The sequence below is a fragment of the Stegostoma tigrinum genome, chromosome 18 (assembly GCF_030684315.1).
Source record: "Stegostoma tigrinum isolate sSteTig4 chromosome 18, sSteTig4.hap1, whole genome shotgun sequence".
In the NCBI taxonomy this organism is placed as follows: Eukaryota; Metazoa; Chordata; class Chondrichthyes; order Orectolobiformes; family Stegostomatidae; genus Stegostoma; species Stegostoma tigrinum.
The window spans coordinates 43,454,341-43,470,723 of record NC_081371.1 but is presented as its reverse complement, the minus strand read 5'-3'; the positions used below and the strand labels follow the sequence as shown (position 1 = coordinate 43,470,723).

General features: G+C 38.2%; 1 protein-coding gene across 25 annotated transcripts in view; it reads right to left on the bottom strand.

Annotated features, from left to right (window-relative positions):
- The window catches only part of LOC125460757 (potassium voltage-gated channel subfamily C member 2-like), a 225,633-nt gene that overhangs the window by 62,577 nt on the left and 146,673 nt on the right, over positions 1-16,383 (bottom strand). For 8 of the 25 annotated variants that reach the window (XM_048548628.2, XM_048548630.2, XM_048548631.2 and 5 more), the window contains exon 2: positions 10,746-11,676. In XM_048548628.2, coding sequence (XP_048404585.1) covers positions 10,746-11,676 — 931 coding nt within the window. Of the gene's footprint in view, positions 1-5,164; positions 6,872-7,624; positions 7,790-10,745; positions 11,677-16,383 lie in introns of those variants that run through there. The other 17 variants (XM_048548615.2, XM_048548616.2, XM_048548621.2 and 14 more) reach the window with 16 other exon arrangements.

The window sequence follows — 16,383 nt, the reverse complement described above, 5'->3', positions numbered from 1 at the left end:
CCCCTGGTGACTCCCCGTGAATTTCACTGGGTGAATCCCGATCAGTGCTTCCTGACTGTCTTCCTTGAACTCCATGGACTGGTTGCATTGAGCCGCAGGTGGACTGTGGCCCATTCCCCAGAATGTAGAGATATGGATCCCCTGGCAATCAGGTGAGCTGAACATGCCCCTGGATTGACATCGGAGGCTGGTCTTAACTTGCTGTGCCAGGACTCACTGCCTGAAATCTGTCTTCCTTGATTTAACTGGGGTTGATTCTCCTTCGGCTTCAAGATATTGCCATTCCTTTGAAGAATGTTTGATTTGTCTACCACATGCAACTGTGGCACATTGTGTAGGTGTGAAATTGATGTAGCATCCTGTTGTACAGCAAGACATCCATTTCCTTAACTGATGACTGCTGACCCCCACGAGAAGCTGTCTGGCTTTGTATCTGCACCAAACAAATCTGTGAGGTAGAAAGACTGTGAGACTTTTAGTTCTGGCTGAGGCATCAAAGCACTAAAAGGCAAGTCCAGGCAGGGATGCTGTGAGCATCAAAGTAGGTACAAAGTGAACGAGTGCTAAGAAAGGAAATGAGGAGCCCTGAGTTGCAGCCTGGTCTAACCCATAGCCCTGAACACAAAATAACCAGACAGCAACATTGTAATGAGAGGTGCCAGCGCAGTCTGAGGTGCAGACACGCATTGTAAGTGGATCGGAGATGATCATTGATGATGCTGTGACGCTGGTAAATGTTTGATATCGATGTCTGCAGGTGTAGCTTACATAGTGTTGCAGCCCACGGTGCATTCCCTGAGACCTTGGTGACTACTGTCCAGGATGGAGGTCCAGAGGAGTACGGTCTCCAGGGTCAAGGGTGTCCAGGTTACCACGCTGACTTTCATCTCGGGAACTCAGGCATCTGGTTTCCATTTGGCTGATGGAAGAACATGAGATTCCATTTTCTGAGTTCAGATTAGATCCTAATGAAGAAGATATTGAGAAATAATCCATGCAAATAGACCATTCACTGCTCACTGCTGAGAATCTCGTCTCATCCTCCAACACTTGGCTGAAAAATGGGTCTTTCTGATCTTAATATCAAGAAGATCCTCACTTGTCACTGCACCTGATTTTCCCAACTTTCTCACCACAGCTGATGTCAGTCAGAGACAATTTACACTCTGACCTTGAAGTTTCTTCTCAACCATTTTAAGTTATTCCTGATGCGCAACATTCTGAAGCACCCAACTCACAGAATGAGGTTTGAAGTCAAGAGCACCAAAGTGGGAGTGGTAAGAGCATGAAGGAAGGTTGAGGTGGGGTGGGGTAGGTAGGAGAGAATTGGGATAACTTTTGAGAACAATGAGGGGAAAATGATGCCAGGAGTATTGGCTTGATATTCAGATAGAACCATTGTTGTATTACTGCAGTTCTGTCCCTTTATACTCCATACATGAATAATGTCATTCTGTTTAATAAAAATATGCTCAGCTAAAACAGGGATTCTCAGACTAACTCTCATCACTCGTACCTCCCATCCCTGTGACAGACACTTACTGAATGTCAACATCTGCAAGCCCCCTTTTAATCCTCAAAATCTTTTCTCACGGTGGGTACAGGCTGATGAACAGATCTTTGAAGCTGTTGCCAAAACAGATTTGTGAACAGGAGGATGTTCATTGTCTCTGTGATTGAAACAGTTCCGACAACATTGAACATCTGTGCACCCTAACCCCAGTCAGGTGCGTGAAGCATAACATTTGCCACCTCACGGTTGAAACAACTCTCCACCCTGTCCCACCAGGGACTCTGTTGAGAAGGCAAGGTGACAAACATGTTCAATTATTAACTACTTTTCTTTTTCTTAGTTCAGTGTAAATTATTCTTGATATTTGCCTTCCGAACTGGCACGGAGGTAAAAAAAGCCCAAATTAACCTTTCTGTCCCTAATTTTGTTTCTGGAAATCTCTCTCCTGATAATTTCATGTTTTTATGATGGTGATAAACAGCTGATATTGGATCAGTCATCTGTTATTGGATAAGCTGCCAGTCATACATCACTCGCACCTTCTCTTTCTCTTTCCTAATGCTATCGGCAAAAGTTATAATGACGGTCTCAGGTACTTTATTGAGAACATAATTCTTCCAGCACCTCACAACTATTATAAACACTTGGGTTTTTTTTTCTGGTCATCAATTTCCTGGGGTAGAAAATAGAAAATGACTCATGAGGTTATTGCAGCCACGTTTCAGTCGTTCCAATGTTTTAACAAGTAAGTTACACACGTCAGAGTCAACAGCTGCATTAAACTGGGGTAATTCAAACACATAGTTAATCTGTGAATATTAACATTTGCCGTTCCAGTTATTTTTTATTTATTTGGTATATACAGCAGCATAATCGCTTTCTTGGCAATTGTTATGAATATGTTTGCAGATCCAAAGCCCAAATGATGCAACTGAAATATCCCATAAATTTATAGCAGTGGGTACAATGAGAAATGACTTCATTATTTCATACAAGGTGGTTTATCTCCAATGCCTTCTAAGGAAAATGTCAGTATTAATGTGAGGCCCAAATAGTGGCACTCCCAAATCTCAACAGGTAAAAAATGACCAAAAAAAAATCAAATCTCAATATCAACTGAGGTCTGAAACTTCCAAATTCAATCTTGTTCAATACACTACAGTTTATTGGAAGTGAACTAAAACAAAGAGAACAATTGATCCCAGCAGACACATAGCTCCCAATACTAGGAGCCTTTAACATAATATTTAATCAGTAATTAAAACTGGTGAGTAGTACCTCCTCTGAAGCTGTTATTCCTGGTACTTTAGGAAAATAAATGTCATATTTAGATCAGTGACTTATTTAGATCATGAGCTCAACTGTATTGCCCATCATATGCCACAGTTATTAACCTGTCTTCTTTTCATTCCAAGCATGAAAATGGTAGAGCATCCTGACTGTTTAAATGGCAAATGTCATTCCCTTGTTCAAGAAAGGGAATAGGGATAATCCTGGGAATTACAGACCAGTCAGTCTTACTTCTGTGGTGGGCTAATTATGACAGATGATTCTGAGAGATAGTATTTATGATTATTTAGAAAAAGCATAGTTTGATGAGAAATAGTCAGCGTGGCTTTAGGGGGACAGGTCATGTCTCGTAAGACTTACTGAATTCTTTGAGGATGTGACAAAACACATTGATGTGGATGTGGTATATATGGATTTTAGCAAGGCATTTGATAAGGTTCCCCAAGGTAGGCTTATTCAGAAAGTAAGGAGGCATGGGATTCAGGGAAATTTGACTGTCTGGATACAGAATTGGCTGTCCAATAGAAGTTAGAGGGTGTGACAGATCAAAAGTATCCAACCTGGAGCTCGGTGACCAGTGGTATTCTACAGGGATCTGTTCTGGGACCTCTGCTCTCTGTGATCTTAATAAATGACTTGGATGAGGAAGTGGCAGGGTGGGTTAGTAAGTCTGTCAAAGCTACGAAGGTTGGTGGAGTTGTGGACAGTGTGGAGGGCTGTGGTAGGTTGCAATGGGACATTGACAGGATGCAGAGCTAGGCAAAGAAGTGGCAGATGGAATTCAAGCCAGAAAAGTGTGGGGTGGTTCATTTTGGAAGGTTGAATTTGAATGCAGAATACAGGATTAATGGCAGGATTCTTGGTCATGTGGAGGAACAGAGAGATATTAGGGTCCACGTCTATAGATCTCTCAAAGTTGCCACCCAAGTTGATAGGGCTGTTAAGGCGGCATATGGCGAGTTGGCTTTCATCGGTAGGGGGATTGAATTTAAGAGTCGCGAGGTTATTTCCAGCTCTATAGAACTCAGGTTAGACCACACTTGGAATATTGTACTCAGTTTTGGTCATCTTATTACAGGAAGGATGTGGAAACTTTAGAGAGAGTGCAGAGGAGATTTACCAGGACACTGCCTGGACTGGAGGGCAGGTCTTATGAGAAGCTTGGGATTTTCTCATTGGAGCGACGAAGGTTAAGAGATGGCTTGATAGAGGTATTCAAGGTGATGAAAGGCATAGATAGAGTGGATTGCCAGAGACTTTTTCCCAGGGTGGAAATGGCTGTCATGAGGAGGCATAATTTTGCGGTGACTGGAGGAAGGTACAGGGGAGATATCAGAGGTAGGTTCTTTACACACAAAGTGGTAGGTGCATGGAATGTACTGCCAGTGGTGGTAGTGGAGTCAGATACATTAGGGACATTTAATTGACTCTTGGATAGACACATGGATGATCGTAAAATGAAGGGTATGCAGGTTAGTTTGATCTTAGAATAGGATAATAGGTCAGCACAACATTGTGGGCCAAAGGGCCTGTACTGTTCTGTGTTCCATAAATCCTGGTGCCTATCTTCCTTACAATCATGTCAGAGAAAAGCAAGGCATTGAAAAAGCATTCAATCAAAGCAACTACATTACCCATAATGAACAAAAAACCTAATCTAACCATTAAGAATGGTTTCTGCACTTACACACGTGGCAATAGTGCTGGGACAAATTATTTTATTTTGAAATAGCACATCTTCTTCTCATATTACTGAAAAGTTTCACATCACCAAAACGACAAGATTAAATATAGCTGAGTTTTATTTCTATGCCTATTCTTATCAAATGAAAATGTTTTATTTATTTCTGCTAATGCCTCTGATAGTTAGCTTGTAGTTTTGCAGTTTTTCATGCAAACATCATCTAGTCTATTTACTGGGTAAACATTGTGCCCCATAAGGCCTCTAATTTAAATTCTCATTTTCTTCATTCTGGCTTTATTGTGGTTTTAATTTTTTGATTTAAAATGAGTTACAGTTAAAAGGGTTTGGTCCTCCATTAGGCTTATGCCATTTGATTCTCAAAAATAACAAGCTATTTTCATCAAAGGAGTACATGGACAGAGGCAATTCAGCCCTCCTGTCACATTTAAAGCAATAAGCCTATGCAGTGCAGTCAATTTAAGTGACTAGCAAGGAATTATATAATATGGTTCCTCATCTTGCCTATGAATCTGAGACGAACAGTATTAAGGATTTGTAGACTCTACTCAGATCATGTACATTACAGACCACAAAAACATACAGTAAATTAAAAAATAAATGTTTAATATGTCCATATGTTCACAAACATAAAATATTGAACAATAACAATAGGTTGTAACAAAATTGCACAAAAATATTTTGTATTAACGACTTCACAAAAATAGCAGAAAATAATTCAAGATGGATATGATTAAATGCCAGATGATTTTTAAAATTTTATTTATCCAGCAGTGTTTCCTGTATTTGCGTGCTTGTACATGTCTATAGCACTAAAGTGTAGACTTATTGCAGCGAACAGAATTAATACAGAAAAACATTGCTATTATCAATGATATACACGTTTTATATACAGTTTCAGTAATGACTGATTTCAGCATAACTAGATCCTGCCTCAGTAAACAGCCAAAGCACCCCATACCGCATTTACACAATGTTTATAATTAGCTCATCCACTTTACCACTTATTTACTTCATTGACAACTGATTCCAGATACTTACATTTGTAAAATAATATTTTAACTCAATTTAAGTCTTACCAATGATACTTCTGAGACAAGCTGTGCTTAACACCACTTCATATGCAGCATTTGTGCAGAGAAATCCTTAATATGGCTAAAATCCCTTTACCTTTCCAAAAGTCTAAAATCCTTGATGCCAGTATAACACTGCAGTAACAGCAGCACCAATATTATATTAAATCCATTGCTGAAATCCTTAAAATATATTTTCTGATGATGTTAACAAAATTGAACAATGTACATCTCTAAATATCAGAAATGTATATTTCCATTGATACATATTTTACAAGAAGTTATCATGCAGTTCATGCTTATTGGAATAGAACTATATACACAGTAACTCATCTAGTTAACAGGTACATATATAAGTTGTTAACTAAGACATGGATATGAATGTCCAGTATGGTTTCAGCTAAACCAGCTAGGCATTTCTTGTTGGATTGAAATGTTACCCCAGATGATGGATATGTTACCTCTTTTCATGTTTGTGCCTTCCTGAAGCCATTAAGAATGAGCGCTTGTCTCTGCTTGCGTGTAACCAGTAAAGACAACATCTTTGCAGTTATCTGCATGTAAACAATTGGAAACACTCAGTTCTATAAACTTCATTACTCATCTGCTCTACAGAACAGTAAAAATCCCAACATGCAGAACAGTTGGCCAATGTTTTGGTCAGCAAATGGTGCAATACACACATATATCCAGAGCCATCCACGTTCCAGAAAGTGCACATTGCTTGCAGACGATGAGACAGAATGTTCCATGCAAATGATTTAACCCAAGCCACATTGTGTGGACTCAGACAGAAGTCAAGACATCTTCGAAATGGATCAAAGTCACAGAAATGAAGTTCCAATGGAGTGATATCATTTGGAAGCACATGTTTGTATTCAGTATTTCCCTGAAAAACACTTGTCATTGAACATAGTGGCTAAGCAGATCTTCTAAATGCCCTTAGTTTGTAATGGTAATGCAGTAAAATTAACATATAAGCAAGAAGCATTACTTTGCAAAGATTAAATGCAAAGGTCATAAACTTCAGCTATTTATATTTACAGTTATATCATGCAGGTTTTAAGTCTTACTAGTAAGTCTACACTTAAAGCTGCTGTTTCAATTATATTAGAATGCAGTAGAAGTTAACTTGAATAAATTATTCTATGCTTGTTTACAATATAGATGGAATGGGAGATCGAGAACGTCTCAGGGGACAAGGTGAGTTGTAGGGTGAAGCTACTGGAGACAGTCTTAGAGCATTACCAGCCATGCCAGCTATGTTGTTTAAGCTTCTTGACTTTTCATATCCTTATACGGAAAGAGAAATGCACAGATATCAGTTTGCATCAGTTAATAGCCATGAAAACAACATTAGAAAATGCAATGCAATCAAAAGTGGTTTTCTAAATGATAAGCTAGTTGGTTAGAAACAGGTCACATTAAGAGTGATCTGGGATTGTAGCTGCCTGTGTGCAAAAAATACATTAAGGAATGTAATAAAAAAAGTGCAGAAAGGAGCACAAAGAAATTTGTACTTCTTGCCTTTAAATATTTGTAGTAATTTGAATAGGATAGGTAATTCTGACCACTTGAGAAAACATCATCAACACATTGAAACAGAAAGGCATCTCTGAACTTAGAGCTTTTGGAATTACTTCATTCAACAGACATTAGAAGAACATAGCTTGCATTCTTACTTCATAAATATACAAAGGTAAAGGCAAATGAGAAGATCAAAATTTGCTTGGCTAAGGATACTCCATGCTATTTTAAAGTATCAATTCAAGCAACAGGACACATCTTATCAGTTAATTATTAAAGGTGAACGATCAGGATATGCCTGTGCTAATTGATTTACCTGTATATGTGAGAACGGACTGTAATTTGAATAAATTTAAAACATACACAAATGCACACTTAAAAATGTATACCAATTAGCTAATGCATTCCAAGAAAAATGATTGCACAGGAAAGAATGATATGAGAAATGTACATTTTCTAAATTAGTTTATGTAATTAATGTCAGAACTTCAATTTAGCTTTCTGAGGAGAATTGCATACCTTTCCTGATCCCTCCATCAGTAGCACACGCATAATCACCTGTGGTCAGCAAGAAACATGTTCCCCCGCTTCTGTTTTTGTCCCTGGTGCTAGACCGTCTGATTGGAAGCCTCTCTTCAGAAGATAGTGGTTGGTCACTTCCTGCACTGTCTTCACCTGACAACACTGTTCACATCACCATTCTATTTATTGTACTGAATGCACACCGCTAGTTCAAAACATTCTACAATCTGAATTCACAATACAGGCATGCAAGGTTTTGAATGACATGACCTTTCATATTCTAATTTGTTATCAATAAACAAATGAGGCATGGCAAAGCAGCAAACATGCCATACATAGGAGGTAACGGGACAGGCACACACTGGGGAAAAGGATTCCACCACAGCTAACAATTATTAAGTGACCATGCATTGTCACACATATTTCAACACAGTTGCAAAAAGAGAACTGGCACCATGCACTACGGTTACAAATATTTGTTATATACACCATTCCTTTTCAACTGCGTGAATACATCATGAGCACAAATATATACTCTCATTCAGTATAGCAATCAGCAAGCTAATATTTATTAATCAGAAGGCAGACTTCTGTGAATGTTGGTTTCATTGAATTGTACTAAAACAAGTAATTTTCTATTCTTGTTTCATTGCAGATGGTAATTAATTTATCTATAAGTTGAAAATGCTCAGTTAAAATGGAAAAATGATGTTGCTGAGACTTCCACATGAATGTAACAAAAAATGTTTTATTTGAAACATTAGTAGAATGCATCAAAGTGCTTGAGAAATCTGTATGGCAGATTTATATATCACTCTTACATATGATTTCTAGAATGCATTTAATTCTGTCTTCAACCATATCAGTTAAAATTACAAAATCTCAAAATTTTCAATGGTTCTTGAAACCTCATGCTGTATTTCATATAGAACTGGTTGGGGGGGCACGGCTTACACACCTACATAAGACATGAGAAGTAAAGGGTTGTCTGGATCTACATCATTGAGAATGCTCACGTAATGGAGCACTGACATTAGTTTAACTGGATAAAAATCCAAACAGATTCCAGATATCTCTTGATATTCTTCATCCATCTGATTAAATGTACTGAATGGAAAAACCTGCCCTAAGATTATCATTTAAACATTAATGCAATGAAGTCTGTTTTGGTAGTGAAGCAAAATGGGGGATAACAAATCAGAAGACTGCTTGACTGTCCTCTTGCCCTTTCCATGCCATGGCAGTTCACAATTGCCAAATTTTGTAAGTAATTAATTTTAAAAATTATTTTTAAACACTGTTGAGTAGGCCCAGTTGTGTTTATTGTGAACTCAATGATGTTCAAGATTCCAAAACTAACCTCAATGTTGTGTAATGTTTTGAAAGAGGAAACTGCACAAAAACCCTTCAGGTCAGTTAGGGGTGGGTATGAAATGCTGGCCGAGCCAGCAAAACACATACTGCATTAATGGATTTTAAACAAAAGTTTCTCCTCTTCTGTTTTTGTCCTTGTTGCTAGACCTCTGTTCAGAAGCCTCCATTCAGGAGATAGATGCAACGTTGTGACTATCAATTTATCAGTGGAAAAATATTGTAATCTACATGAATAACTTTGAACATAACTCTGTGATGCTCCTTTGTTTTTGGACTCCAATTTTTTTATTGAAAGAGGGTTTCTGGCTAAATAGGCATTAAATATAAACTAAAAATGCCAGACAAGAGTTAGCATTTCAGGTTGATGACCTTTCCAACAGTTCTGAAGTAAGATCATCAGCCTGAAATATCAGCTGTTTCCTCCCACAGATACTACCTGACCTGCCGAGTATTTGCAGCATATTTTGTTTATACTTTGGATTTCTAGTACCGGTAGTATTTTGTTTCATGTGTAAAATGGCGACCAGTAGTCGGCCCTTTCAAAGTGGTGGCGGCTGCACCTTTGAGTTAACAGAGGGTATGTTCCATTTTGTGGCTATTACTTTACAATAAATGCCAAGCACAACAAATTAGAATTACAATTGCTGTGTGTATAAGTATCAAGTTATTTACACAATCTCATGCTATTTCTTCATTTGCTATACATGGTCTCACTGTCATCGTGGAATTTCAAACTAGTAAATAATTTTACAGCCTGCAGAAAGAGGTGCTATGCAAAAACAAAACTTTACAAAATGGTGAAAATGCAGTTCTTCAATGACAAAGTGAATCTTTAAATCTCATTACAGATCATCTACATATTTGACTGGGAGACACTCCACGGGCCATCTTCATCCTACACCTGAGGAAGGCAGAAAGTTGGCACAGTAATAATGCTGACTGGCCAATGTCACCAGGGAAATCCAGGAGTGAAACTAGGAGAACTGGTACATTTCAGCCTCCCAAAAATAAGCAACAAAACTATGCTTGACTACTTTTGAGCGGGCTTCAAATGCACTTCCAAAGACCCAGTGATTGGGTCTCTCAAAGTCTGGCACGAATCAGGAAGCGGTTCATGGTGCACACATGCTATTTACACTTGAAAGTTGAAACCGAGACCCTACTACTGTTGGAGAACCTCGATTTGAATCCTTTAAACAGCTTCTTGCTAGAAATGTGCGGAATTGCATTAGAAAGGCCTGAAGTATCCATGAGTCTCACTGGAAGTCCTGACCCCCTATCAAACTTTCCCAGCCTTCTGATTTCAATCAGCTGAGGAACAGTTGGATGCAAGATGAAAATTGTCACTCCTACATCCACAGATGTAAATTAAGATTGTTTTCCTTTTTTTAGAAGAGCTGTGTGTCAAATGAATGGAACTGTTAGCAAAATGTACCATTTCATCAAATATTGATTCAATTCCATAAAATCTATGTCATTTGTTTAATAGGGATAGTAAATGCAATGCTGTGAATATTTCCATTAGGAAGCTTTAGTTGACTCTGAAATGATCAAAGTAATTTACTTTGGAACAATTCTATTGAATAAATTCATGCATCATGCCTTGCTCATGACAGTGGTTAAAAAGTTAGATAATGTAACTTTTTAAATTGACAATTGTATACTGTCGTAATCTTTCAATGACATTCACTGACTGGTCTATTTCTACAGCTTACCAGGTATGTGTTTTCCATGATTGTCTTACCTGTCCTGTTGCACTCCAGCCTATCTTTCCCAAAAGGACACACATCACTTTGAGTGCTGTTGCACGGTGTATTCAGATCTGTTTTGCAATAAGTTGGAGACCCTGTTTGTGGAGCTTGAGAGATGTGTTTCTTTCTCTTTCTTGGAAGCTTCTGTTTTGCCATGGCCAGTGAATAGTACATTCCAAAATTATTGACAATAACTGGTACAGGCATTGCTATTGTCAGCACACCTGCAAGGGCACAGAGTGCTCCTACTAACATGCCTGACCAGGTCTGAGGGTACATGTCTCCATATCCAAGTGTTGTCATCGTGACGACTGCCCACCAGAATCCAATAGGGATATTTTTGAACTTGGTGTGGTGACTGGCTGTTGGATCATTTGGGTTTGCTCCAATTCTTTCAGCATAGTAAATCATTGTAGCAAATATCAACACACCCAGTGCCAAGAAAATGATTAAGAGCAGAAATTCATTAGTGCTAGCTCGGAGAGTGTGTCCAAGAACTCTTAATCCCACAAAGTGACGGGTTAGCTTGAAGATTCGCAAAATTCTGACAAACCTTACCACCCTGAGGAAGCCCAGCACATCTTTTGCAGCCTTTGATGAAAGTCCACGAAGTCCCACCTCCAAATAAAAGGGTAAAATTGCAACAAAGTCAATAATATTTAGAAGATTTTTGATGAATTCAAGTTTATCAGGGCAGAATATAATTCGAACTAAAAATTCAATAGTAAACCATACTACACATACACCTTCAATGTATGTCAATGCCGGGTCTGTTTCCATCTCAAAGTGTTGGATTAACTGAGATGAATTCCCATTTATTACATGTTCTGTTTTGTTAACAATCTTGTTAAATGCCTCGTGTGTCTCGAGGCAAAAGGTGGTGATTGAGACGAGGATGAACAATAAAGAGGCAAAGGCAATAAACTGAAAAAGAAAGAGCAAAAAATGCAATTACTTATATTTTAATAACAGTTTTAAGGAATATTTTCAGTTGAAAACTTTAGAAGTATTAGGTAATTCTAAGTAATATTTTAATAAAAGTTTTCAGGCAATTATTGAATAATTATGCAAATAGATTCATTTTTACATCTAATCCTATAAATACTATACATTGCTTCAAAATATTTAGAAAGCTTGTGCTTCTGAAAAAGCCATTAGTATTAGCAACTTCTTAATATATTTTACAAGTAACAAGCCGTATACTGGTGCATATACTTTGTTATCATTGCAACTGCAAATGACTGTAATCTGTATAGCTTTTTACAATCACAGCCTCAATTTTATACAACAGTATTTGCAAACATAGTCACTTTTGTTCAATTGCATCTGAACAATTTTTATATTACAATTTGCATTCATGTGATCTTGCATTTCAATGCCTTTTATAGTCTGTAAGCATGCAAATAAAAAGTGATTTCTCACAACCTGCTTTACATAATGCGAAGGATTTCAAAATTGCAGAAATAATGATTATCGATTACAAAATGATCCCTGTACAAGTTTTGAATGCTGCATAGTGAATGAGTAGACAATGGGTTAAATCAGCAAAATAATCTAAAATGATCATCATTTGTACAAGGAGAATATTTGTTCATCATTAAATTTGTTGAAATATGCTTAAAACATGAATTTGGAAGACTTCATTCAATTAGCTCCCTATGAGATTAGTTATATTGCAAATAACCTCACTAAGCTGCCAATAAAATTGCTTCTATAATAAAGCAATTGAACACATTCATAGAACATAGAACAGTACAGCACAATGCAGGCCCATCAGCCCATGATATTACACCGACCTATTATCTTACTCTAAGATCAAACTAACCTGCATATACTTCATTTTATTACCATCCATATGCCAATGCAAGAGTCGCCTAAATGTCCCTAATATATCTGACTCAACTATCACCACTGGCAGAGCATTCCACAGACCCACTACTCTTTATGTAAAGAACCTACCTCTGACATCTTCCTATATCTTCCTCCAATCACCTTAAAATTATGCCTCTCATGATAGCCATTTCCACCCTGGGAAAAGGTTTCTTGCTATCCAGTCTATCTATGCCGCTCATCATCTTGTACACCTAAACTGTTAATCATATATTTAATAAACTCAAACTGAAAATGTTGGTTAATTCTACTTTGTAGTGTGCCTTCGTTGTCAATGATTCCACAGTATCCTTATAAAGTATGAACTGACATCAAAGCAATTATCAACCCAATTTCTGAATGTTATCATTTTCATATTACTATTCCCACCACACGGCAATGCTTCTTTGGATGCCTGGATTCTGTAAGAGGCAAATACCACAACGACCTTGGAAGCCTCCAAGTAACTACATAGTAACACTCATATTCTTCAATGTTCTGACTTAGTGATCAATCATGAGCCTGTCGGACAAGTACAATTATATTGTTCCTTGACTGCCTACAATGGGGTGCTGACTATGTCTCTCATTAGGAAGCGATGACTGATGGTGATTTAACCTGGGGAAGAGGCTGAGAAAGAGGGCCCTTCATAGTAACATCAGCTGATGTGGAAACTGAACCCACACTTTTGGGGTCACTTGACATTGTTTAAATTAGGTGTCTATCAAGTGAGCTAACCAAATCCCAGGTAACCTATAATCAACCATCTGTCTCATCTTCTCTGTACTTAAAGTAATGCTGGCACAATCAAAGATCATTCAAGAAAGGAATTTATGGAAGCGAGGATAGCAGTTAATCACTTTTACAATGTTAAATCATGGTAACGAATGAGTTGCATTAAACCGGAACGCAACTGTTTTCTGAAAAGAGATTAGACTGGGAGGCAGCACTTCTGTTGCCACAATCCTGCACTTTGAGGACAGTTGCCACACTGTTTTTGAGTTAGAATTATTAAAACAAAGGTAGTTCATTCAAGTTAGTATCATTTCTATTATGCTTAATATGTGCAAGATCATGAAGTATAATAGTTTGGCACGTTAGGGCTCCTGTGGCACAGTGATAGTGTGCTGAAAACAGGAGGACGTGGGTTCAAGTCCCACCTGTTTCAGAGGAGTGGAGTAGAAACTCTAAACAGGTAGATTAGAACATATCTGGACTAGTGTGGGAGCCTTAAATTTCAGGTCTCCACTGCCTTTTCATCAAGCATGGATTTCTGTGGAAGGAACAGCGGGCATAGGAAGCTCTCACACCCTACATATCTTTGCAACAGCCATCTAATTCTATTAGAGAACAGGCCTGACTTTAGGATAATTTCTGCACTACTTTGTAAATTAGTTTCTATGGTGTCCACTACAGTTAACCATTAGAACCCCCTGAATATGTAGGTTTTTTTTAAGAAGGCTAAGAGGAAGCCCAGTGGAGAGATGCCATTTGGTTGGATTTCAACAGAGGAATTCTGTGTCCATCTAACAGTACATTCACATTACTCCATCTGAAAACACAAGAGCTTATATGTTGATTTGGAAAACTATGAATCCTACCTTAAAAGGAATCGCGGGGTCTAGGTGTAGCAATACAAGAAAGCTAAAGGAAAATCTGACTAAGTACAATGCTGACTGATATTTCAGAATTGCTTAATCATTTGGTGCTGCATGAAGTAAAACACGCAACAGACATCCTACATCAATACAGTTCAATTGTTTGACTCAAACACAATATCACTGACCTTATCCTGACAATTATTCAAGCACCTGACGCTGAACATTATCAATTGTCTTCACAAAGCCGACGTCAGTAGGAAGGCAGAGGCAGACAACAAACGTTTGTTGAGAAATAATGCTACAGCTAAGTTTTAGCATGGGGATTAGAATGACCCAGTCATAGTTACAGGCAACTTTGAGGCATGTTCCAATACTACCAACGGCGTAGATGCTACAGCATAATAAACAGGTCAGTACATCATTTCAGAAACCCTCAATGAATGGGTGGAATACTGGATGTCCTGATTTACCTACTGGTATAGCCAATTCCTTTTCTCTGCAATATGTTTCTAACATTGCTTCATTCCTTTTCCTGTTAAGCTTGGCATAAGTAATGAGGCATGTATTGGGCCTTTTCTAAAATAATTGTCACACAGCTCTGGCATTTCTGCTGAATTTCTTGCATTCATTTAATTTTCACTGAATGGATTTAAAATTCTGAGCAGCCAGTATGTGTAGTGCATTAGCTAAGACCTCATTTGATTCTGATCAGTGAGATGCTTATATCAAATGGCTGGCTCTCAGTGCTGGGCACAGCCATGTAAGAAGTCTATGGTGAGTCCTACATATATCGTGAAGGCATGACTACAAGGTGGTGATCTTGCACCAGCTATGGTGTAATTGGAACAGGAACATGTTTGTTCCTTCAATCTCTACAAAAATACAAACTTTCAATTTCCTGACACCAGAAAAGGTCAGTCAGCACACAAACAGAAGAATCACCATCCACTGGAGTCAAAAAAACAGCAAAATGAAGATCGTAACTACATCACTAGGTTAGAATTCCAACTGCCTTATTTTTTATATTTGTTAATAGGATTTGGGGACCCAATTACTGGTCACCAGTCAGCAGTTAAAAGTGACTGTAGGTCTGGAGTCACACATTGTCTAGAGTGGGTAATGATAACAGATTGCCGTCCCACAAGGAGATTCATGGGGTTTTATTGACAATCAGGCGGCTGTATGGCAATCATTGTTAGCTTTTAATTCTGACTATTTTTTGCAGTGAATTCAAATTTCAGCATGCATGAGATTTGAACTCATTCAACCAAAAAGCATTAGTTTGGAGTTCAGGATAACTAGCACAGTGGACTTCTTTCTCATTATTCATTCACAGGTTGCAGGCTTTACTGCACAGGTAACATGTATTGCCCATTCCTAATTGTTCAGAGGGCAGTTAAGCGTCAACCATGTTGCTGTGGGTCTGGAGTCACATAGAACTCAGACTAGGCAAGGATGGCAGTTTCCTTCGCGAAAGGGTATTAGCAAACCAGTTGGGTTTTTCCTGAGAATTGACACTGGATTTGTTTCCAGGATCATTTGTAAACTTAATTTAAATTTCACCATCTGCTGTGACAGGATTTGAAACCAGGTCCCAGGACGTTACCTGGGTCTCTGAACTAACAATCCAGCGATAACACCACTATATACACCATTCCATTGCCTGCCGTCAAGTCTGTTTTGAGCAATAGCTGTGACCACTCAGGGGTAGGCCCAGTTCAAAAACGGCAGAACCAAATTAGAGTATAAATTGAGAACTTATTTATCAAACTGATTCTGAGGCTCAAGCTTTTCTGTTTAAGTGATATTGATGGATTAAAAGTGACTCCACATGTACTCCGTCCAAACATCCAACATTGCACCCACAGCTATGAATGACTTTGGAAATGGCTTGATGTATTAAATATGAGTTTCATTACTGTAGAAATTGCACTGGCTTAAGCCAGTACACAGAAATTGGTGCTGTTATTCAGACCTCCAAGGGCAATTTGACCATTTTATCAATTGCCTCATATTAGGAGTCAAACAGTAATGTGCTTTACAGGTTCAGAAACCCTGTAAATCTTGTAGTCTGAAGGACTTTTCACAAAAATGAGGAAAAATCACTCAAGCAGAAATTGTAGCCAGAAGCAAGACAGTAGCCGTGCTAGCCTATTTGAAA